The sequence below is a fragment of the Oncorhynchus mykiss genome, chromosome 8, assembly GCF_013265735.2.
Source record: "Oncorhynchus mykiss isolate Arlee chromosome 8, USDA_OmykA_1.1, whole genome shotgun sequence".
In the NCBI taxonomy this organism is placed as follows: Eukaryota; Metazoa; Chordata; class Actinopteri; order Salmoniformes; family Salmonidae; genus Oncorhynchus; species Oncorhynchus mykiss.
This window is the reverse complement of record NC_048572.1, coordinates 87,318,813-87,343,414: the sequence shown is the minus strand read 5'-3', so window position 1 is coordinate 87,343,414 and position 24,602 is coordinate 87,318,813. Positions and strand designations below refer to the sequence as shown.

Below are 24,602 nucleotides of genomic sequence, written 5' to 3'. Positions count from 1 at the left end.
ATATGTTTCTATTGTGTGAAACAACCTATTTCATTTTCATGGTGTTGGTGCCACCATCTGAAAATGTTAGTGGCACCAGTACCACCAGGGGATTACATTAGTCTGGAGCCCTGCCACACCAATAGCGTAATATCCCTAGAAGAGGTAGTGTAATATCCCTAGAAGAGGTAGTGTAATATCCCTAGAAGAGGTAGTGTAATATCCCTAGAAGAGGTAGCGTAATATCCCTAGAAGAGGTAATATCCCTAGAAGAGGTAGTGTAATATCCCTAGAAGAGGTAGCGCAATATCCCTAGAAGAGGTAGTGTAATATCCCTAGAAGAGATAATATCCCTAGAAGAGGTAGTGTAATATCCCTAGAAGAGGTAATATCCCTAGAAGAGGTAGTGTAATATCCCTAGAAGAGGTAATATCCCTAGAAGAGGTAGTGTAATATCCCTAGAAGAGGTAGCGTAATATCCCTAGAAGAGGTGGTGTAATATCCCTAGAAGAGGTAGTGTAATATCCCTAGAAGAGGTAGTGTAATATCCCTAGAAGAGGAGGCGTAATATCCCTAGACGAGGTAGTGTAATATCCCTAGAAGAGGTAGTGTAATATCCCTAGAAGAGGTAGTGTAATATCCCTAGAAGAGGTACCCACCCCGTTAGCAGTGCTGATAGCCTGGAAGTAGATGCTGTAGCTCTTCTGGGGCAGTAGGGGGGCGTTCCAGTACCCATTACCATGTTACCATTAACACACACACACCTTAATATCCCTAGTTGAGGTACCCACCCCGTTAGCCGTGCTGACCGCCTGGGAGTAGATGCTGTAGCTCTTCTGGGGCAGTAGGGGCGCGTTCCAGTACCCATTACCATGTTACCATTAACACACACACACCTTAATATCCCTAGTTGAGGTACCCACCCCGTTAGCCGTGCTGACCGCCTGGAAGTAGATGCTGTAGCTCTTCTGGGGCAGTAGGGGGGCGTTCCAGTACCCATTACCATGTTACCATTAACACACACACCTTAATATCCCTAGTTGAGGTACCCACCCCGTTAGCCGTGCTGACCGCCTGGAAGTAGATGCTGTAGCTCTTCTGGGGCAGTAGGGGGGCGTTCCAGTATCCACCGTAGGTCTTGTTGTCTCCCACAGTGAAGGGTTGAGGAGCCTGTAGCCCTACGGCGAGGAACTCAGCTGTGAAGTAGTACCCAGAGTTCAGGACCGTGGAGTTCTGGGAGTGGATGGGGACAGGGTAACAGCGGAGAATCTCAACCGCTCCCCTCCTCGCCCTCCGAGGCCTCTCCTCTTCTACCACCACCTGGTATACACTGAGGGGGAGAAAGAGGGGAGTGTGTGGAGAAGGAGGGGAGAGGGGGGAGAAGGAGGGGAGAGAGGGGGAGAAGGAGGGGAGAGGGGGCAGAAGGAGGAGAGAGGGGGAGAAGGAGGGGAGAGGGGGCAGAAGGAGGAGAGAGGGGGAGAAGGAGGGGAGAGGGGGGAGAAGGAGGGGAGAGAGGGGGAGAAGGAGGGGAGAGAGGGGGAGAAGGAGGGGAGAGAGGGGAGAAGGAGGAGAGAAAGGGAGAAGGAGGGGAGAGAGGGGGAGAAGGAGGGGGAGGATGGGAGAGAGGGGGAGAAGGAGGGGAGGGGGGAGAAGGAGGGGAGAGAGGGGGAGAAGGAGGAGAGAGGGGGAGAAGGAGGGGAGAGGGGACAGAAGGAGGAGAGAGAGGGGGAGAAGAAGGGGAGAGGGGTCAGAAGGAGGAGAGAGAGGGGGAGAAGAAGGGGAGAAGGAGGGGAGAGAGGGGAGAGAAGGATGGGAGAGAGGGGGAGAAGGAGGGGAGAAGGGGGAGAAGGAGGGGAGAGGGGAGAAGGAGGGGAGAGGAGGGGGAGAAGGAGGGGAGAGAGTGGGAGAAGGAGGGGAGAGAGTGGGAGAAGGAGGGGAGAGAGGGGGAGAAGGAAGGGAGAGATTGGAGAGAAGGGGAGAAGGGGGAGAAGGAGGGAAGAGGGGGCAGAAGGAGGAGAGAGAGGGGGAGAAGGAGGGGAGAAGGGGGAAGGAGAATATGGGGGGATACGTGAATACAGTATTCAAGAATAAACAAAGCAGATTTCTAAAATAAATTATTTGTTCGATTTTAAAACAAATTTGTTTTAATTTGCTTACCAAGAAACCCAGTTAAACCTGTAATACTTTATCCTTAAAGGGACATTTCTAAAACGTTGGGGTGGTGCTGGATGAGGAATATGAAGAAGAAACATCTAATACCGAATCCTGTTTTAGTATGACTATTATCACCTCACACCTAAAATGTTTTTCTACAAACCTAAACTATCTCTCTTTTTAAGTTCCCTCATCGTGTCCTTCTGTGACCCTGGTGTCCTGACTTCACCTGCCCTCTGACCTCTAACCCCCTGCCTTCTGCTCTCATTGGTGTTGTAATTCCTCCTGTAACCTCTCAGCAGCGGTTCTCATTGGGGGACTAAACCACTGTGGTTTTCACTTCAACATTGGGGGGACTAAACCACTGTGGTTTCCACATCAACATTGGGGGACTAGACCACTGTAGTTTCACTTCAACATTGGGGGGGACTAGACCACTGTGGTTTCACTTCAACATTGGGGGGACTAGACCACTGTGGTTTCCACATCAACATTGGGGGGACTAGACCACTGTGGTTTCACTTCAACATTGGGGGGGACTAGACCACTGTGGTTTCATTTCAGCATTGGGGGGACTAGACCACTGTGGTTTCACTTCAACATTGGGGGGGACTAGACCACTGTGGTTTCATTTCAGCATTGGGGGGACTAGACCACTGTGGTTTCACTTCAACATTGGGGGGACTAGACCACTGTGGTTTCACTTCAACATTGGGGGGACTAGACCACTGTGGTTTCACTTCAACATTGGGGGGACTAGACCACTGTGGTTTCACTTCAACATTGGGGGGGACTAGACCACTGTGGTTTCATTTCAGCATTGGGGGGACTAGACTCTGTAGTTTCACTTCAACATTGGGGGGACTAGACCACTTTGGTTTCACTTCAACATTGGGGGGACTAGACCACTGTGGTTTCCACATCAACATTGGGGGGACTAGACCACTGTGGTTTCACTTCAGCATTGGGGGGACTAGACCACTGTAGTTTCACTTCAACATTGGGGGGACTAGACCACTTTGGTTTCACTTCAACATTGGGGGGACTAGACCACTGTGGTTTCCACATCAACATTGGGGGGACTAGACCACTGTGGTTTCACTTCAACATTGGGGGGACTAGACCACTGTGGTTTCACTTCAACATTGGGGGGGACTAGACAACTGTGGTTTCATTTCAACGTTAGGGGGACTAGACCACTGTGGTTTCACTTCAACATTGGGGGGACTAGACCACTGTGGTTTCATTTCAACATTGGGGGGGACTAGACCACTGTGGTTTCATTTCAACATTGGGGGGGACTAGACCACTGTGGTTTCCACATCAACATTGGGGGGACTAGACCACTGTGGTTTCACTTCAACATTGGGGGGACTAGACCACTGTGGTTTCACTTCAACATTGGGGGGACTAGACCACTGTGGTTTCACTTCAACATTGGGGGGGACTAGACCACTGTGGTTTCATTTCAACATTGGGGGGGACTAGACCACTGTAGTTTCACTTCAACATTGGGGGGGACTAGACCACTGTGGTTTCACTTCAACATTGGGGGGACTAGACCACTGTGGTTTCCACATCAACATTGGGGGGGACTAGACCACTGTGGTTTCACTTCAACATTGGGGGGACTAGACCACTGTGGTTTCACTTCAGCATTGGGGGGACTAGACCACTGTGGTTTCACTTCAGCATTGGGGGGACTAGACCACTGTAGTTTCACTTCAACATTGGGGGGACTAGACCACTTTGGTTTCACTTCAACATTGGGGGGACTAGACCACTGTGGTTTCCACATCAACATTGGGGGGACTAGACCACTGTGGTTTCACTTCAACATTGGGGGGACTAGACCACTGTGGTTTCACTTCAACATTGGGGGGACTAGACAACTGTGGTTTCATTTCAACGTTAGGGGGACTAGACCACTGTGGTTTCACTTCAACATTGGGGGGACTAGACCACTGTGGTTTCATTTCAACATTGGGGGGGACTAGACCACTGTGGTTTCATTTCAACATTGGGGGGGACTAGACCACTGTGGTTTCCACATCAACATTGGGGGGACTAGACCACTGTGGTTTCACTTCAACATTGGGGGGACTAGACCACTGTGGTTTCACTTCAACATTGGGGGGACTAGACCACTGTGGTTTCATTTCAACATTGGGGGGGACTAGACCACTGTGGTTTCACTTCAACATTGGGGGGACTAGACAACTGTGGTTTCATTTCAACGTTAGGGGGACTAGACCACTGTGGTTTCACTTCAACATTGGGGGGACTAGACCACTGTGGTTTCACTTCAACATTGGGGGGACTAGACAACTGTGGTTTCATTTCAACGTTAGGGGGACTAGACCACTGTGGTTTCACTTCAACATTGGGGGGGACTAGACCACTGTGGTTTCACTTCAACATTGGGGGGACTAGACAACTGTGGTTTCATTTCAACGTTAGGGGGACTAGACCACTGTGGTTTCACTTCAACATTGGGGGGACTAGACCACTGTGGTTTCCACATCAACATTGGGGGGACTAGACCACTGTGGTTTCACTTCAACATTGGGGGGACTAGACCACTGTGGTTTCACTTCAACATTGGGGGGACTAGACCACTGTGGTTTCACTTCAACATTGGGGGGGACTAGACCACTGTGGTTTCATTTCAACATTGGGGGGACTAGACCACTGTGGTTTCACTTCAACATTGGGGGGACTAGATCACTGTGGTTTCACTTCAAACATTGGGGGGACTAGACCACTGTGGTTTCATTTCAACGTTAGGGGGACTAGACCACTGTGGTTTCACTTCAACATTGGGGGGACTAGACCACTGTGGTTTCATTTCAACATTGGGGGGGACTAGACCACTGTGGTTTCATTTCAACATTGGGGGGGACTAGACCACTGTGGTTTCCACATCAACATTGGGGGGACTAGACCACTGTGGTTTCACTTCAACATTGGGGGGACTAGACCACTGTGGTTTCACTTCAACATTGGGGGGACTAGACCACTGTGGTTTCAATTCAACATTGGGGGGGACTAGACCACTGTGGTTTCACTTCAACATTGGGGGGACTAGACCACTGTGGTTTCACTTCAGCATTGGGGGGACTAGACCACTGTGGTTTCACTTCAACATTGGGGGGACTAGACCACTGTGGTTTCACTTCAACATTGGGGGGACTAGACCACTGTGGTTTCATTTCAACATTGGGGGGACTAGACCACTGTAGTTTCACTTCAACATTGGGGGGACTAGACCACTGTAGTTTCACTTCAACATTGGGGGGACTAGACCACTGTGGTTTCATTTCAACATTGGGGGGACTAGACCACTGTGGTTTCACTTCAACATTGGGGGGACTAGACCACTGTGGTTTCACTTCAAAATTGGGGGGACTAGACCACTGTGGTTTCACTTCAACATTGGGGGGACTAGACCACTGTGGTTTCACTTCAACATTGGGGGGACTAGACCACTGTGGTTTCACTTCAACATTGGGGGGACTAGACCACTGTGGTTTCACTTCAACATTGGGGGGACTAGACCACTGTGGTTTCCACATCAACATTGGGGGGACTAGACCACTGTGGTTGTAACTCAGTATTAGGAAGGTGTTCCTCATTTTTTGCACACATAAAGACAAAATGGTGAATTAAGACAGAGAACACTGAGCAGAGCTAGTATTTTATACATTCAGTAGCTATTAATAACGACAGACATCTGGGAAAAGGCCATTAGAGGCAGAGGGAGGCACTAGTAGTTAACATAGACTCATGTAATTTAATCAACTATATTTATACACTGTTCATGTTATATTCCCAGATAACCTTTCAAACACACGTTTTCCAGACAAACCTGGAATATATTAGATATATTAGAACATCCTAAAGTCAGATTACCATTCTGTTTATAATCATCTTTATGGTCAATTGGTTGTTGGCTTCATCTCGCAGCATATGCTCACTGTGCTGTAGTCTAGGGCATTGGCTCAGCATTAGATGTTGTTTATTTGTTTGTTCCAACATGGCTTTCTGTCAAAGTTACATTGTTGCAATTACAGTGGAAGTGATGATGTCACAATGGGATCAAAAGAATGTCGAGGAAATCCCATGAAAGTGGGAGGAGGACAAAAAGCTTAATAGTTGAACAAGTATAAAATATATTTTAAAAAAAAGTTGCGTAAGAGCTCACTATTCCACTGCTCGTTTTAAAGATTGATTGACGTTTTCTAGCTTAACTCTCTAAGGTCGATGTCTGTACCGCCGCAGCAATCGAATTAGCATAATAAAACAATCCCCATAAAAATCTATCAGGTTAACATAGGGATAGCTTGTCCGAACAGTTTGGGCAACAGACTAATATGAAAGGTGAGACTTTCACGAACATGTACAGGACCAGTCAAAGTTTGGGTACACCTACTCATTCAAGGGTTTTTCTTTATTGTTAATATTTTCTACATTGTAGAGTAATAGTGAAGACATCAAAACTATGAAATAACACATATGGAATCATGTAGTAACCAAAAAAGTGCTAAATAAATCTAAATATATTTAATATTTGAGATACTGTACTTCAAAGTAGCCTCCCTTCAACAAGATGAACACTTTACACACCCTTGGCATTCTCTCAACCAGCTTCATGAGGTAGTCACCTGGAATGCATTTCAATGAACATGTGTGACTTGTTAAAAGTAAAAAAAAATAATATCTTTCCTTCTTATTAAAAGGTTTGAGTTGTGTTGTGACAAGGTAGAGGTGGTTTACAGAAGATAGTCCTATTTGGTAAAAGACCAAGTCCATATTATGGCAAGAACAGCTCAAATAAGCAAAGAGAAACGACATTCCATCATTACTTTAAGACATGAAGGTCAGTCAATCTGGAAAATGTCAAGAACTTTGAAAGTTTCTTCAAGTGCAGTCGCAAAAACTATCAAGCGCTATGATGAAACTGGCTCTCATGAGGACCGCCACAGGAAAGGAAGATCCAGAGTTACCTCTACTGCTGAGGTTAAGTTCATTAGAGTTAACTGCACCTCAGATTGCAGCTCAAATAAATGCTTCACAGAGTTCAAGTAACAGACACATCTCAACATCAACTGTTCAGAGGAGGATGCGTGAATCAGTCCTTCATTGTGGAATTGATGTAAAGAAAACACTACTAAAGGACACCAATAAGAAGAAGGGACTTGCTTGGACCAAGAAACACAAGTAATGGACATTAGACTGGTGGAAATCTGTCCTTTGCTCTGACGAGTCCAAATTTATTAATTTTTTTCCAACCGCCGTGTCTTTATAAGATGCAGAGTAGGTGAACAGATGATCTCTGCATGTGTGGTTCCACCGTGAAGCACGGAGGAGGAGGTGTGATGGTGTGGGGTGCTCTGCTGGTGACACTGTCTGTGATTGATTTAGAATTCAAGGCACACTTAACCATCATGGATACCACTGTGAAGCATGGAGGAGGAGGTGTGATGGTGTAGGGGTGGATCATGGCTACCACAGCATTCTGCAGAGAAACGCCATCTTATCTGATTTGCGCTTAGTAGGACTATCATTTGTTTTTCAACAGGACTGTTGTGTCTTTACTATCATTAATGTTAAAACGTCTGTTTTATCAAAGCGAGGAAGTTTAATTATTACAATGATTAAATTAATCCTGTAACTCATTAGCAATTTTGGGGCACCATAGAAGAAGTTTATTTAATGAGTTACCATTTTCCGAATTAACTCTTAAATATATAAAGTTCTCTTACATTTCAGTCATCAATCAGTCATTAATGAATTGTTAAGTTCTACTGCATCGGTCTTATTCTGAATGTCGCAAAATCCTTGGATATCTGCACAAATATAAAATTGGCTTAATTATTAAATTGCTAACTAACTAAATAATCACACAGAATTACATATACACAAACAGAATAGCTTACGCATTGATTACTACATAATGCAATGAAAGGTCCCTAGTGGACTTAAACGATATGACGGCTTGTTACTCAAAATGAAAATTAAAAGGGAGGGGCATGTAAGAAAGAGCGGGAGAAAAGACAAAGGACTTCACTATCGTACACACAGCTGATAACTACGCTCATGGAAATGCTAATACTTTGCACATGAACGCCCGTTCATTAGAAAATGATTGCAATATACATATTTATGATTATATGCCTTTGTTGTCTCTCTGTTGAAATCGCCGGTCCGTTTTCTGGAGAGTCAGTCGACAGAATGACTCTGGTTGTCCACCAGAAGTCACCATGTCCTTGTTCAGCAGCTCTGTAACTTAGAATAGAGTGGTGAGAGGAAATCGTCTTTTTTATTTTTTTGTCTCTCGTCTTCGGCCAAGTTTTCCTAGACTATTTTCCATATACACCCGCAGACTGTGAATGTGTAGTCTTTAGTTTTGTAGATGTCTTAACCATTTGTAAAGTATTCAGCTTGCGCTGCACGTAGCTGGTCTATAGAGTCTAACTATTCGTGACATCCATTTCACACTGCCCGCCTGAATGTTCTTGTAGAGATATTCTATTTTTCTATGTTGAAAGTTTCAGAGTTTCAGAGTCCTTCCGTCCGTACCTTTTAGCTCACGCAGTCAGTCTCGTTGGCCTAATGTATATTTTGTCACGAATCCTATTTATTTAAGCACTCTGTGAAAAAGGGGCGTTCCCTCCTTTCGTCATGTGTTTTACGTGGGTGTGGTCACGGACTGGTTAAGACTTCATATGAAAAACTATTATCTAATTTAAATTCATATTACATCTTCTCACAAATAGTTTAATATTTAATCATATAAGTTCCACAACATTTGGATGTGACCCTGACAAATACAGTGCCTTGCGAAAGTATTCGGCCCCCTTGAACTTTGCGACCTTTTGCCACATTTCAGGCTTCAAACATAAAGATATAAAACTGTATTTTTTTGTGAAGAATCAACAACAAGTGGGACACAATTATGAAGTGGAACGACATTTATTGGATATTTCAAACTTTTTTAACAAATCAAAAACTGAAAAATTGGGCGTGCAAAATTATTCAGCCCCCTTAAGTTAATACTTTGTAGCACCACCTTTTGCTGCGATTACAGCTGTAAGTCGCTTGGGGTATGTCTCTATCAGTTTTGCACATCGAGAGACTGAATTTTTTTCCCATTCCTCCTTGCAAAACAGCTCGAGCTCAGTGAGGTTGGATGGAGAGCATTTGTGAACAGCAGTTTTCAGTTCTTTCCACAGATTCTCGATTGGATTCAGGTCTGGACTTTGACTTGGCCATTCTAACACCTGGATATGTTTATTTTTGAACCATTCCATTGTAGATTTTGCTTCATGTTTTGGATCATTGTCTTGTTGGAAGACAAATCTCCGTCCCAGTCTCAGGTCTTTTGCAGACTCCATCAGGTTTTCTTCCAGAATGGTCCTGTATTTGGCTCCATCCATCTTCCCATCAATTTTAACCATCTTCCCTGTCCCTGCTGAAGAAAAGCAGGCCCAAACCATGATGCTGCCACCACCATGTTTGACAGTGGGGATGGTGTGTTCAGGGTGATGAGCTGTGTTGCTTTTACGCCAAACATAACGTTTTGCATTGTTGCCAAAAAATTCAATTTTGGTTTCATCTGACCAGAGCACCTGTGTCTCCCAGGTGGCTTGTGGCAAACTTTAAACGAAAATAAAGGGGCTGAATAATTTTGCACGCCCAATTTTTCAGTTTTAGATTTGTTAAAAAAGTTAGCTGTGCCACCAGAGACTCTGGGTTCCCGCCCAGGCTCTGTCGTAACCGGCCATGACCGGGAGGTCCGTGGGGCAATGCACAATCATCCGGGTTAGGGAGGGTTTGGCCGGTAGGGATATCCTTGTCTCATCACGCACCAGCGACTCCTGTGGCGGGCTGGGCGCAGTGCGTGCTAACCAAGGTTGCCAGGTGCACGGTGTTTCCTCTGACACATTGGTGCAGCAGGCTTCCGGGTTGGATGCGCGCTGTGTTAAGAAGCAGTGCGGCTTGGTTGGGTTGTGTATCAGAGGACGCATGACTTTCAACCTTCGTATCTCCCGAGCCCATATGGGAGTTGTAGCGATGAGACAAGATAGTAGCTACTACAACAATTGAAACGAAATTGGGGAGAAAAGAAACAACAACTGATCTGACACCGTTGTTTTTTAAGTACCCACGGAGCATTCCAACTGTTTGAAATACAGAAATATTGTTTAATTCCCCACTTTTGGATTATGGAGTTTCGGCGGTCTAGAATGTCTTTGTTCTCCATAGGTTCTCTACCTCAGTACTCCATGGGAGTGAAGGGAACGTTTCTGCAAGGAATTTTTACGACCGTCATAAAACTGTGGGAGAGAAAGAGAGACAGAAGAGAAGAGAAGAGAAGAGGAGAGGAGAGAGAGAGAGGGGGGTGGGGAATCTGGTGCCAATGATCCTTATCCAAAAGGGCAGGTCATGAGAGGACAATGACCCAACACACCTCCAGCCTGTGTAAGGGCTAACTGACCAAGAAGGAGAGTGATGGAGTGCTGCATCAGATGACCTGTCCTCCACAATCACCCGACCTCAACCCAATTGAGATGGTTTGGAAAAGCATTCCTCATGAAGCTGGTTGAGAGAATATCAAGAGTGTGCAAAGCTGTCATCAAGGCAAAGGGTGGCTACTATAAATAATCTAAAATCTAAAATCTATTTTGATTTATTAAACACTTTTTGGTTACTGCATGATTCCATGTGTGTTATTTCATAGTTTTGATGTCTTCACTATTATTCTACAATGTGGAAAATAGTAAAAATAAAGAAAAACCCTTGAATGAGACATTTTGACTGGTACTGTACATGCCGGTTACTTTGCTCACTGGCCTCACAAGACTCATCTGAAGGTTCCCTACAAAAGGCTTGCAGTTCCCTACAAAGGGCTTGCCGTTGACGTACGACGACTCCTGGAGGCCATGTTGGAAGACCTCCTACACCTCATACTTCAGACAAAAACAGCCGAGTGGCCTTACCCCAAACTGCATGATAACTGTGCCTAAAAACTAGTTGATTCATCACCACGGTCATTTTCTGTGGAGTATTTGGCTTCTCTAAAAAAAAAAAAAAGCAGGAAAGACAACGGCCATTTGTTATATCAGAGATGTTTCTTTACTTTGCACGGGAAAAATGTGGCCTTTGATACGATGGTAGCCTCGGTCTACTCAACACTGACACTGATAACAGAGCAATAAAAATCACCTTGTCTTGAATTGCGACCATGTAATGTAGGCTGAAAAGGGCTCCTGGCTAAAAGGGATTCAGATTTACTCAAATTAACATCAAAAGTAATTTTCTTGCATTTTAGCTGAATATTATGTCGCTATATCTCTCTGTCCTCCATTTTTCTCACTAGGAACTGGGACTTGAGAATTGTTTCATAATGTTCTCCCAGAAAGGTACCTGCCCTATCCAGAGTAGCCTACTCTCCCTTCTCTGACAGCTGAAACTGCTAGCTAATCCTTTCACCCTCTTCCATGGCTGTTAGATAGGTACATAGCTACAAATGCATGTCGAGTTACAATGATAAATACATCAAGATAGCAAGCTAACTAGCTAATATGAAGTTAGCAAGCCGGTGATATTTAATTCACTTAGCTAGCTATACAGTATGCAAAGTTAGCAGCTCATTTGAGGTAACCTGCACACTAAGTTTCTATTGCAAGCTAACGAGCTAATGATGAATTGTTTTCTCGCCGCCTCCATTTTCTGGGTTCTTAAAAAATAAAAATAAATAATGGGCAATCTTCCGGAAGTTTCCGGTTGTAGCAAAGTGCAGCCGGCCATGTGGACAATTGGAGGACTTCCAATAGACTGACTTAGGTCTTCCAACATGGCGCCTGGTGCGATTACAAAGGTGACTTTTAAATGAAGAACCATGGAACATCAGAACAAACCTCTTTTAGATTTCTTTCGGGGGGGACTATCTGTTGTTGTTCCATGTAGTGAATCTGTTATTCAATGCTTTTGTATGGGTTAATAGCAGTAAAGCCAAATACACATTTACATCAAATATTATTGTTATTATTTTATTCTTTATCCTTCAAGGGATCAAGGGATTCTAAATCAAACAGCTAAATGATCCTTAGTATGACCTTCTTAAAACAATTCCATATTGTTTAGTAGAACCCCCCCCCCCCCCCCCCCCCCCCCACACACACACACACACACACACACACACACAGATTAATTGGCCAATTTGCTCTTTCTGTTTGTCCGTGACTGTAATTAACTTAAAAATAAGTGCATGACAATGGCAATACAGTCTTGATTTAACTTTTTCAATCACTTGTCTATTTCTCTGTTCCATCACGGTGTTAATTAGCTGCTGAGTGGTAGTTTTAAACACGCCCTTTTCCATCACAGTGTTAATTAGCTGCTGAGTGGTAGTTTTAAACACGCCCTGTTCCATCACGGTGTTAATTAGCTGCTGAGTGGTAGTTTTAAACACGCCCTGTTCCATCACGGTGTTAATTAGCTGCTGAATGGTAGTTTTAAACACGCCCTGTTCCATCACGGTGTTAATTAGCTGCTGAGTGGTAGTTTTAAACACGCCCTGTTCCATCACTGTGTTAATTAGCTGCTGAGTGGTAGTTTTAAACACGCCCTGTTCCATCACGGTGTTAATTAGCTGCTGAGTGGTAGTTTTAAACACGCCCTTTTCCATCACGGTGTTAATTAGCTGCTGAGTGGTAGTTTTAAACACGCCCTGTTCCATCACGGTGTTAATTAGCTGCTGAGTGGTAGTTTTAAACACGCCCTTTTCCATCACGGTGTTAATTAGCTGCTGAGTGGTAGTTTTAAACACGCCCTGTTCCATCACAGTGTTAATTAGCTGCTGAGTGGTAGTTTTAAACACGCCCTGTTCCATCACGGTGTTAATTAGCTGCTGAGTGGTAGTTTTAAACACGCCCTGTTCCATCACGGTGTTAATTAGCTGCTGAGTGGTAGTTTTAAACACGCCCTGTTCCATCACAGTGTTAATTAGCTGCTGAGTGGTAGTTTTAAACACGCCCTGTTCCATCACGGTGTTAATTAGCTGCTGAGTGGTAGTTTTAAACACGCCCTGTTCCATCACAGTGTTAATTAGCTGCTGAGTGGTAGTTTTAAACACGCCCTGTTCCATCACGGTGTTAATTAGCTGCTGAGTGGTAGTTTTAAACACGCCCTGTTCCATCACGGTGTTAATTAGCTGCTGAGTGGTAGTTTTAAACACGCCCTGTTCCATCACGGTGTTAATTAGCTGCTGAGTGGTAGTTTTAAACACGCCCTGTTCCATCACAGTGTTAATTAGCTGCTGAGTGGTAGTTTTAAACACGCCCTGTTCCATCACGGTGTTAATTAGCTGCTGAGTGGTAGTTTTAAACACGCCCTTTTAAATGAATGTCAGAGAAGCCTCTCCAATCAAGGTTCTTTATTCTACATTTCTCTTTATCTCACTCTCACCCCCCCCCCCCCCCTCTATCTCTCTCTCTTTCACACACACACACACACACACATGCACAGCAGGTGACACAATAGACATAGTGAACAGTTGTGATAGTTAACATACTAACAGGTGTGATAGTTAACATACTAACAGGTGTGATAGTTAACATACTAACAGGTGTGATAGTTAACATACTAACAGGTGTGATAGTTAGGAGCATACTAACGCTGCCGTCTACAGGACAGACACTTTCTCTCCCCTGCTAAGCAGGCCATTCCAGACAGAGGGATCTCTGTGAGGGGCTGTGTGAGGCTCACGGGGGGGGGGGGGGGGGGGGGGGGGGAGTGTTTGAACTAAACACAGAGGCCTCCACTGAGAGGAAATGAAAAGAGATGGTGACCTCTGAGAGTTTGAATAATGAACAAGTCAAGAGGAAAAAAAGAGGGCATAAAAGGGGAAATAGTGCTACAGAGGAGAATGAGTGGAGGGCTGTGTCAGGGTTTCTTCTATTAGAGAGGGGGACAGTCAGAGGTGGTAGCCAGTCAAGGTCTGAGGATGGAAAACCATCTCTCCTGTGGTTTTACGATACGTCACATTCTTCAAGAATCAACGGGAATATATATATATATATATCACTAATGTGGAGACTGGTTATCATTAATGTGGAGACTGGTTATCATTAATGTGGAGACCGGTTATCATTAATGTGGAGACTGGTTATCACTAATGTGGAGACCGGTTATCATTAATGTGGAGACCGGTTATCATTAATGTGGAGACTGGTTATCACTAATGTGGAGACTGGTTATCATTAATGTGGAGACTGGTTATCACTAATGTGGAGACCGGTTATCATTAATGTGGAGACCGGTTATCATTAATGTGGAGACTGGTTATCATTAATGTGGAGACTGGTTATCATTAATGTGGAGACCGGTTATCATTAATGTGGAGACTGGTTATCATGAATGTGGAGACTGGTTATCATTAATGTGGAGACTGGTTATCATTAATGTGGAGACTGGTTATCACTAATGTGGAGACTGGTTATCATTAATGTGGAGACTGGTTATCATTAATGTGGAGACTGGTTATCATTAATGTGGAGACTGGTTATCATTAATGTGGAGACTGGTTATCATTAATGTGGAGACTGGTTATCACTAATGTGGAGACTGGTTATCATTAATGTGGAGACTGGTTATCATTAATGTGGAGACTGGTTATCACTAATGTGGAGACTGGTTATCATTAATGTGGAGACTGGTTATCATTAATGTGGAGACTGGTTATCATTAATGTGGAGACTGGTTATCACTAATGTGGAGACTGGTTATCATTAATGTGGAGACTGGTTATTACTAATGTGGAGACTGGTTATCATTAATGTGGAGACTGGTTATCATTAATGTGGAGACTGGTTATCATTAATGTGGAGACTGGTTATCATTAATGTGGAGACTGGTTATCATTAATGTGGAGACTGGTTATCACTAATGTGGAGACTGGTTATCATTAATGTGGAGACTGGTTATCATTAATGTGGAGACTGGTTATCATTAATGTGGAGACTGGTTATCATTAATGTGGAGACTGGTTATCATTAATGTGGAGACTGGTTATCATTAATGTGGAGACTGGTTATCATTAATGTGGAGACTGGTTATCATTAATGTGGAGACTGGTTATCACTAATGTGGAGACTGGTTATCATTAATGTGGAGACTGGTTATCATTAATGTGGAGACTGGTTATCATTAATGTGGAGACTGGTTATCATTAATGTGGAGACTGGTTATCACTAATGTGGAGACCGGTTATCACTAATAATATTATTATAACATAAACATACTGTTGACAAGTAGGCTATGGTGTAATGGAATGTTATTCCTTGTGTGGCTGGTTTAGTGGGTTATAACACTCTTATGTGGGTGTTATAACCAGCCATAAGATAACACAATATATGTCACAATAGGTGTAAATATATGACAGTGTTATTAACATATTAGAACAGGTTATGACAAGTTATGACCATGTGTCATAATGGTCTATGACACTGAGTGTCAAGTAAGGTGTTTTTCCGATTTTCGTCCACGAGAGTACTTGAGATTCCCCATCAATCTACCGTCCCTTATTCTGAGGAACAAAAGCAGTCCTCCGCCCCAGCACGAAGTATCTCCTCGTGACACGACGCTGATTCTGAGACATCATTAAACGATGGACTGACACAGTGGTGTGAATAGGATCTTTTTCCATTCTCTTTCCTAAGGCTAGGTAAAGAGCCAGAGGCTGAGCTGAGGAGAGACTTTTGTCAAGTAGAAATATGCGATACAAACATATTGACCTTGGTCTCTCTCACATCAGCACAATAACACATGTTTTTATTTATTTTGGTAACAACTGTTGTACTAGTCTACAATATGGTCTTGCTTGAGGTGAGTCTCTGCTGTCTCTGCTGTGAAGTTACAGTTTTACTGTGAACACTGAGGCTGTACCTGCTTTAAGTTAGTTTTACTGTGAACACTGAGGATGTACCTGCTTTAAGTTACAGTTTTACTGTGAACACTGAGGATGTACCTGCTTTAAGTTAGTTTTACTGTGAACACTGAGGCTGTACCCACTTTAAGTTACAGTTTTACTGTGAACACTGAGGCTGTACCCGCCCTAAGTTACAGTTTTACTGTGAACACTGAGGCTGTACCTGCTTTAAGTTACAGTTTTACTGTGAACACTGAGGATGTACCTGCTTTAAGTTAGTTTTACTGTGAACACTGAGGCTGTACCCACTTTAAGTTACAGTTTTACTGTGAACACTGAGGATGTACCTGCTTTAAGTTAGTTTTACTGTGAACACTGAGGCTGTACCTGCTTTAAGTTACAGTTTTACTGTGAACACTGAGGCTGTACCTGCTTTAAGTTACAGTTTTACTGTGAACACTGAGGCTGTACCTGCTTTAAGTTACAGTTTTACTGTGAACACTGAGGATGTACCTGCTTTAAGTTACAGTTTTACTGTGAACACTGAGGATGTACCTGCTTTAAGTTACAGTTTTACTGTGAACACTGAGGCTGTACCTGCTTTAAGTTACAGTTTTTAACAGTGGCCAACTGTGGCTATTAGATCACAATGTAGGCCTACCAGAGTGGCCTACCATCAAAAACAATGGTGAAAATGAATCCCATAACATTGTAACATGGGAAAAAGCTGTTCTATCATTCAGCCTACAGTAGCAGCCAGTGTGTGGTGTTCAATGTAGGCCTATATTCAATGAGACTTGACATTAACCTGTTTGTGTCTGCAGGAGATCTGTGGGAGCTGATATGTCTGCAGGAGAGTCCTGGGAACTGATATGTCTGCAGGAGGTCTGTGGGAGCTGATATGTCTGCAGGAGAGTCCTGAGAGCTGATATTTATGTGGTGTGGTGTGGTGTGTCATTTAGTCACATGCTTAATTCACCATGACATGGACATGGTGGGATGGGAAACAAAAACACAACATCAGACAATATACAGCATCAAACAACAAACAACATCAGACAACAAACAACATCAGACAACATCAGACAATATACAGCATCAGACAACATCAGACAACAAACAACATCAGACAACAAACAACATCAGACAACAAACAGCATCAGACAACATCCAGCATCAGACAGCATCAGCTAGGTTGGGATCAGACCATTATTTGTCTGTTTGTTAGTTGTCCGATCTTGTCCAGACACACACCGTCATGTTAGATCATTGTCATGTTACCAATGGCGGGGTCAATTTGAATTGAAGGCAGTCAATTCATGAAGTAAACTGAATTACCAATGTAATAATTGAAGAAAATGTATAATTAACATCAAAGTATAAGCTATTGAATTCAAAATTGACCCTTTTGTTATAACTTAAATATATTTATACCAATATAATACAGTATATTGTGAAAGGTATGACTACTGTTCAGATGATAACAGTCCAAAACTGTATCCTCGGTGAAGTTGGAGCGTAACCCCGCCCCTAACCTTTCCAGAGAACTAACACCTACATCAGATAAAATGGTTAAATAGATGAAAATGGGCCTGTATAGTAGAACATGTCTAACGCCAGATCCCATCGCATGATGCTCATTCAGACGTGATCTTTAGAAGTGACCTGACGTTCAATAGCCATACAGTAGATAAACTGATCCAAGATCGCATAGCAGTTCAGACGTCTTTTGTCCTCGTCTTGTCGTGTCCTGTATATATATATATTTACAACTTTTTTCACATACATTTTATTTTTATTTTCCATCAACTCATCTTCTAAACACTCTCCTGCAACCAGCCTCACCAATTTATATTTATAAAAAAGTATTATTTACCTCAGATCTGCAATCCTTCAGGAAGCTAGCCAGAAACTCCAGGAGGCTGGCCAGAAACTAGCCAGAAGCTAGCCAGGAGCTAGCCCAGAAGCTAATCAGAAGCTAACCACGGTTTGTGGTCATCGGCTGTCCTTTAGTTCAAAAATCTATCGAAAATCTATCGCCAGTTTTGTACGGCGCAGCGCGGCTCGGAACGGAACATACCGGACCAATTTTTCTCTCCATGTCCCTGGATTTCAATTGCTCTCTGGACATTCATACCCGGATCTCACAGCTAGCTAGCTGCTATCCGTGTGACAGTCGGCTTTCGTCGATTCCGGAGCAAACATCGATTGTTCCGGTGCTAGCCAGCTCCGTCAATCACGCCTGAGTTCCATCATTCACTCCTGGGCTGCAGTCACCTATCCGGACCCGTTTCACTGCCTACGCGGAGCCCCACCGGGCCTTCACAACCGGACTGCCGACGTTATCTACCTGAAGGAGATCCGGCTGGCTCCTCTGTCGCGACGTTACCGGAACGCCCATCTGCGGCCCGCTAACCGTTAGCTGTCTTTCCGGCTGCTATTCTGAATAGACAATCGGACAATTTATTTATTTGAATTATTATGTTTTCTTCTCGGGCCTCTATAACTATATCTATTGTTCTTATTTTTGTTGTTGTGTGATTTTGATTAATCCCCTCTACCACACGGAACCCCACTAATCTACTGACCGAACGCAAGAGGTGGCTAACAACAGACTCCATCCTATGCTAGCTTGCTACCGGTTGGCTTGGCTAGCTGTCTAAATCGCCGTGACCCTAAACCAACCTCTCCACTCGCTGGACCCTTTTGATCACTCGACTAAGCATGCCTCTCCTTAATGTCAATATGTCTTGTCCATTGCTGTTCTGGTTAGTGTTTATTGGCTTATTTCACTGTAGAGCCTCTAGTCCTGCTCACTATACCTTATCCAACCTATTAGTTCCACCACCCACACATGCAATGACATCTCCTGGTTTCAATGATGTTTCTAGAGACAATATCTCTCTCTTCATCACTCAATACCTAGGTTTACCTCCACTGTATTCACATCCTACCTTACCTTTGTCTGTACATTATACCTTGATGCTATTTTATCGCCCCCAGAAACCTCCTTTTACTCTCTGTTCCAGACGTTCTAGACGACCAATTCTTATTGCTTTTAGTCGCACCCTTATTCTACTCCTCCTATGTTCCTCTGGCGATGTAGAGGTGAATCCAGGCCCTGCAGTGCCTAGCTCCACTCCTATTCCCCAGGCGCTCTCTTTTGACGACTTCTGTAACCGTAATAGCCTTGGTTTCATGCATGTTAACATTAGAAGCCTCCTCCCTAAGTTTGTTCTATTCACTGCTTTAGCACACTCTGCCAACCCGGATGTTCTAGCTGTGTCTGAATCCTGGCTTAGGAAGACCACCAAAAATTCAGACATTTTAATTCCAAACTACAACATTTTCAGACAAGATAGAACTGCCAAAGGGGGCGGTGTTGCAATTTACTGCAAAGATAGCCTACAGAGTTCTGTCCTACTATCCAGGTCTGTACCCAAACAATTTGAACTTTAAAAACTTTTTCTACTTTTAAAAATCCACCTTTCTAAAAACAAGTCTCTCACCGTTGCCGCCTGCTATAGACCACCCTCTGCCCCCAGCTGTGCTCTGGACACCATATGTGAACTGATTGCCCCCCATCTATCTTCAGAGCTCGTGCTGCTAGGCGACCTAAACTGGAACATGCTTAACACCCCAGCCATCCTACAATCTAAACTTGATGCCCTCAATCTCACACAAATTATCAATGAACCTACCAGGTACCTCCCCAAAGCCTTAAACACGGGCACCCTCATAGATATCATCCTAACCAACTTCCCCTCTAAATACACCTCTGCTGTCTTCAACCAAGATCTCAGCGATCACTGCCTCATTGCCTGCATCCGTAATGGGTCAGCGGTCAAACGACCTCCTCTCATCACTGTAAAACGCTCCCTGAAACACTTCAGCGAGCAGGCCTTTCTAATCGACCTGGCCGGGGTATCCTGGAAGGATATTGACCTCATCCCGTCAGTAGAGGATGCCTGGATATTTTTTTAAAATGCCTTCCTAACCATCTTAAATAAACATGCCCCATTCAAGAAATTTAGAACCAGGAACAGATATAGCCCTTGGTTCTCCCCAGACCTGACTGCCCTTAATCAACACAAAAACGGCCTATGGCGTTCTGCATTAGCATCGAACAGCCCCCGTGATATGCAGCTGTTCAGGGAAGCTAGAAACCATTATACACAGGCAGTTAGAAAAGCCAAGGCTAGCTTTTTCAAGCAGAAATTTGCTTCTTGCAACACTAACTCAAAAAAGTTCTGGGACACTGTAAAGTCCATGGAGAATAAGAACACCTCCTCCCAGCTGCCCACTGCACTGAAGATAGGAAACACTGTCACCACTGATAAATCCACCATAATTGAAAATTTCAATAAGCATTTTTCTACTGCTGGCCATGCTTTCCACCTGGCTACTCCTACCCCTGTCAACAGCACTGCACCCCCAACAGCAACTCGCCCAAGCCTTCCCCATTTCTCCTTCTCCCAAATCCATTCAGCTGATGTTCTGAAAGAGCTGCAAAATCTGGACCCCTACAAATCAGCCGGGCTAGACAATCTGGACCCTTTCTTTCTAAAATTATCTGCCGAAATTGTTGCCACCCCTATTACTAGCCTGTTCAACCTCTCTTTCGTGTCGTCTGAGATTCCCAAAGATTGGAAAGCAGCTGCGGTCATCCCCCTCTTCAAAGGGGGGGACACTCTTGACCCAAACTGCTACAGACCTATATCTATCCTACCATGCCTTTCTAAGGTCTTCGAAAGCCAAGTCAACAAACAGATTACCGACCATTTTGAATCTCACCATACCTTCTCTGCTATGCAATCTGGTTTCAGAGCTGGTCATGGGTGCACCTCAGCCACGCTCAAGGTCCTAAACGATATCTTAACCGCCATCGATAAGAAACATTACTGTGCAGCCGTATTCATTGATCTGGCCAAGGCTTTCGACTCTGTCAATCACCACATCCTCATCGGCAGACTCAACAGCCTTGGTTTCTCAAATGATTGCCTCGCCTGGTTCACCAACTACTTCTCTGATAGAGTTCAATGTGTCAAATCTGAGGGTCTGTTGTCCGGACCTCTGGCAGTCTCTATGGGGGTGCCACAGGGTTCAATTCTTGGACCGACTCTCTTCTCTGTATACATCAATGAGGTCGCTCTTGCTGCTGGTGAGTCTCTGATCCACCTCTACGCAGACGACACCATTCTGTATACTTCCGGCCCTTCTTTGGACACTGTGTTAACAACCCTCCAGGCAAGCTTCAATGCCATACAACTCTCCTTCCGTGGCCTCCAACTGCTCTTAAATACAAGTAAAACTAAATGCATGCTCTTCAACCGATCACTACCTGCACCTACCCGCCTGTCCAACATCACTACTCTGGACGGCTCTGACTTAGAATACGTGGACAACTACAAATACTTAGGTGTCTGGTTAGACTGTAAACTCTCCTTCCAGACCCATATCAAACATCTCCAATCCAAAGTTAAATCTAGAATTGGCTTCCTATTTCGCAACAAAGCATCCTTCACTCATGCTGCCAAACATACCCTTGTAAAACTGACCATCCTACCAATCCTCGACTTTGGCGATGTAATTTACAAAATAGCCTCCAATACCCTACTCAACAAACTGGATGCAGTCTATCACAGTGCAATCCGTTTTGTCACCAAAGCCCCATACACTACCCACCATTGCGACCTGTACGCTCTCGTTGGCTGGCCCTCGCTTCATACTCGTCGCCAAACCCACTGGCTCCATGTCATCTACAAGACCCTGCTAGGTAAAGTCCCCCCTTATCTCAGCTCGCTGGTCACCATAGCATCTCCCACCTGTAGCACACGCTCCAGCAGGTATATCTCTCTAGTCACCCCCAAAACCAATTCTTTCTTTGGCCGCCTCTCTTTCCAGTTCTCTGCTGCCAATGACTGGAACGAACTACAAAAATCTCTGAAACTGGAAACACTTATCTCCCTCACTAGCTTTAAGCACCAACTGTCAGAGCAGCTCACAGATTACTGCACCTGTACATAGCCCACATATAATTTAGCCCTATCAACTACCTCTTTCCCAACTGTATTTAATTTATTTATTTATTTTTGCTCCTTTGCACCCCATTATTTTTATTTCTACTTTGCACATTCTTCCATTGCAAAACTACCATTCCAGTGTTTTACTTGCTATATTGTATTTACCTTGCCACCAAGGCCTTTTTTTGCCTTTACCTCCCTTCTCACCTCATTTGCTCACATTGTATATAGACTTGTTTATACTTTATTATTGACTGTATGTTTGTTTTACTCCATGTGTAACTCTGTGTTGTTGTATCTGTCGAACTGCTTTGCTTTATCTTGGCCAGGTCGCAATTGTAAATGAGAACTTGTTCTCAACTTGCCTACCTGGTTAAATAAAGGTAAAATAAAAAATAAATAAATAAATGCTTGTCTCTCTCACCATCAAAAAAAAATCACACCATTGCAGCTAATTCCTCATTACAAACGCCTGCACAAAAAATTGAGAAAAAAAATGAAAAAAGAGAGGGAAGCGAGGAGAAAAGTGATTTGAGAACAATGGCTTAAGCTGTTAAGAGGTGGGACACAGGGGTCTGGGGGCACACACACACACACACACACACACACACACACACACACACACACACACACACACACACACACACACACACACACACACACACACACACACACAGGCAACCTGAGCTGACACCAATTAGGTTCCTCTGCACAGGCTGCTCATCTCGACCGATAGAGTTCCAACCCTCCCCCCCCACCTCCGCCCACCTCCCTCTGTGTGACTCACACCAATTATGGTGGATTGACTGGATTGTGACCTGAAAATCAGATGTATTTTTGATGTGGGATGATAGGCTGTGTGTGATAGGCTGTCTGTGATAGGCTGTGTATGATAGGCTGTGGGTTGATAGGCTGTGGGGAGTATTTCAATCATGCTGCTCCTCTGACTCTCATCGGTCTCTCTCACTCCTTTTCTCTCTCCCTCTCACCCCTCTATCCATCTATCTCCCTTTATTTCCCTCTCTATCCCTCTCTCCTCCTTCTCTCTCTCCCTCCCTCTCACCCCTCTATCCTACTCTCTCCCTTTTATTTCCCTCTCTATCCCTCTCTCCTCCTTCTCTCTTTTCCTTTCTCTCTCACTCTCTCTCCCTCTCTCCTCCTTCTCTCCCTCTCTCTCTCTCTCCCTCTCTCTTCTTCTCGCTGTCTCCATCTCTCTTTCCCCTCTCTCTCCTGTCTCTCTCCCCTCCCTCTCTCAACCCTCTTTCACCGATCTCTCTCCCTCCTTCTCTCTCTCCCCTCTCTTCCCTCTCTCAACTTTCTCTCTCTCTGTTTCTTTCTCTCTCTTACTCTCTCTGTCTCCATCTCTCTCTCTATATATATCTCTCTCTCAGTTCAATTCGATTCAATTCAAAGTTCTTTATTGGCATGGGAAACATATGTTAACATTGACAAAGCAGGTGAAATAGATAATATACAAAAGTGAAATAAACAATAAAAAATGAACAGTAAACATTACACTCTCAAACGTTGTAAAGGAATAGAGACATTACAAATGTCATATTATGTAGTTATATAAAGTGCAATCATATAGTTCAAGTACAAAAGGGAAAATAAATCAACATAAATATGGGATGTAAATTAAATGCTATTTGTCACACCGAACTCAACCTTACTATGAAATGGTAACTTACAAGCCCTTACTTACAAGCTATGATGGCACACTGTGGTATTTCATCCAGTAGATATCGGAGTTTATCAAAATTGCGTTTGTTTTCAAATTCTTTGTTGATCTGTGTAATCTGAGGGAAATATGTGTCTCTAATATGGTCATACATTGGGCAGGAGGTTAGGAAGTGCAGCTCAGTTTCCACCTCATTTTGTGGGCAGTGAGCACATAGCCTGTCTTCTCTTGAGAGCCATGTCTGCCTACGGCGGCCTTTCTCAATAGCAAGGTTATGCTCACTGAGTCTGTACATTGTCAAACCTTTCCTTAAGTTTGGGTCAATCACAGTGGTCAGGTATTCTGTCGCTGTGTACTCTCTGTGTAGGGCCAAATAGCATTCTAGTTTGTTCTGTTTTTTTGTTAATTCTTTCCAATGTGTCCATTTTTTTATTTATTTATCCGTTATTTTACCAGGTAAGTTGACTGAGAACACATTCTCATTTACAGCAACGACCTGGAGAATAGTTACAGGGGAGAGGAGGAGAGGAGGGGGATGAATGAGTCAATTGTAAACTGGGGATGATTAGGTGACCGTGATGGTTTGAGGGCCAGATTGGGAATTTAGCCAGGACACCGGGGTTAACACCCCTACTCTTACGATAAGTGCCATGGGCTCTTTAATGACCTCAGAAAGTCAAGTAATTATCTTTTTGTTTTCTCATGATTTGGTTGGGTCTAATTGTGCTGCTGTCCTGTGGCTCTGTGGGGTGTGTTTGTGTTTGTGAACAGAGCCCCAGGACCAGCTTGCTTAGGGGACTCTTCTCCAGGTTCATCTCTCTGTAGGTGATGG

General features: G+C 44.0%; 1 protein-coding gene across 1 annotated transcript in view; it reads right to left on the bottom strand.

Annotated features, from left to right (window-relative positions):
- LOC110530822 (receptor-type tyrosine-protein phosphatase mu-like) overlaps positions 1–24,602 on the bottom strand; it is a 403,267-nt gene that overhangs the window by 63,031 nt on the left and 315,634 nt on the right. Inside the window, exon 13 of the mRNA XM_036986895.1 lies at positions 1,033–1,309. Coding sequence (XP_036842790.1) covers positions 1,033–1,309 — 277 coding nt within the window. The remainder of the gene's footprint in view (positions 1–1,032; positions 1,310–24,602) is intronic.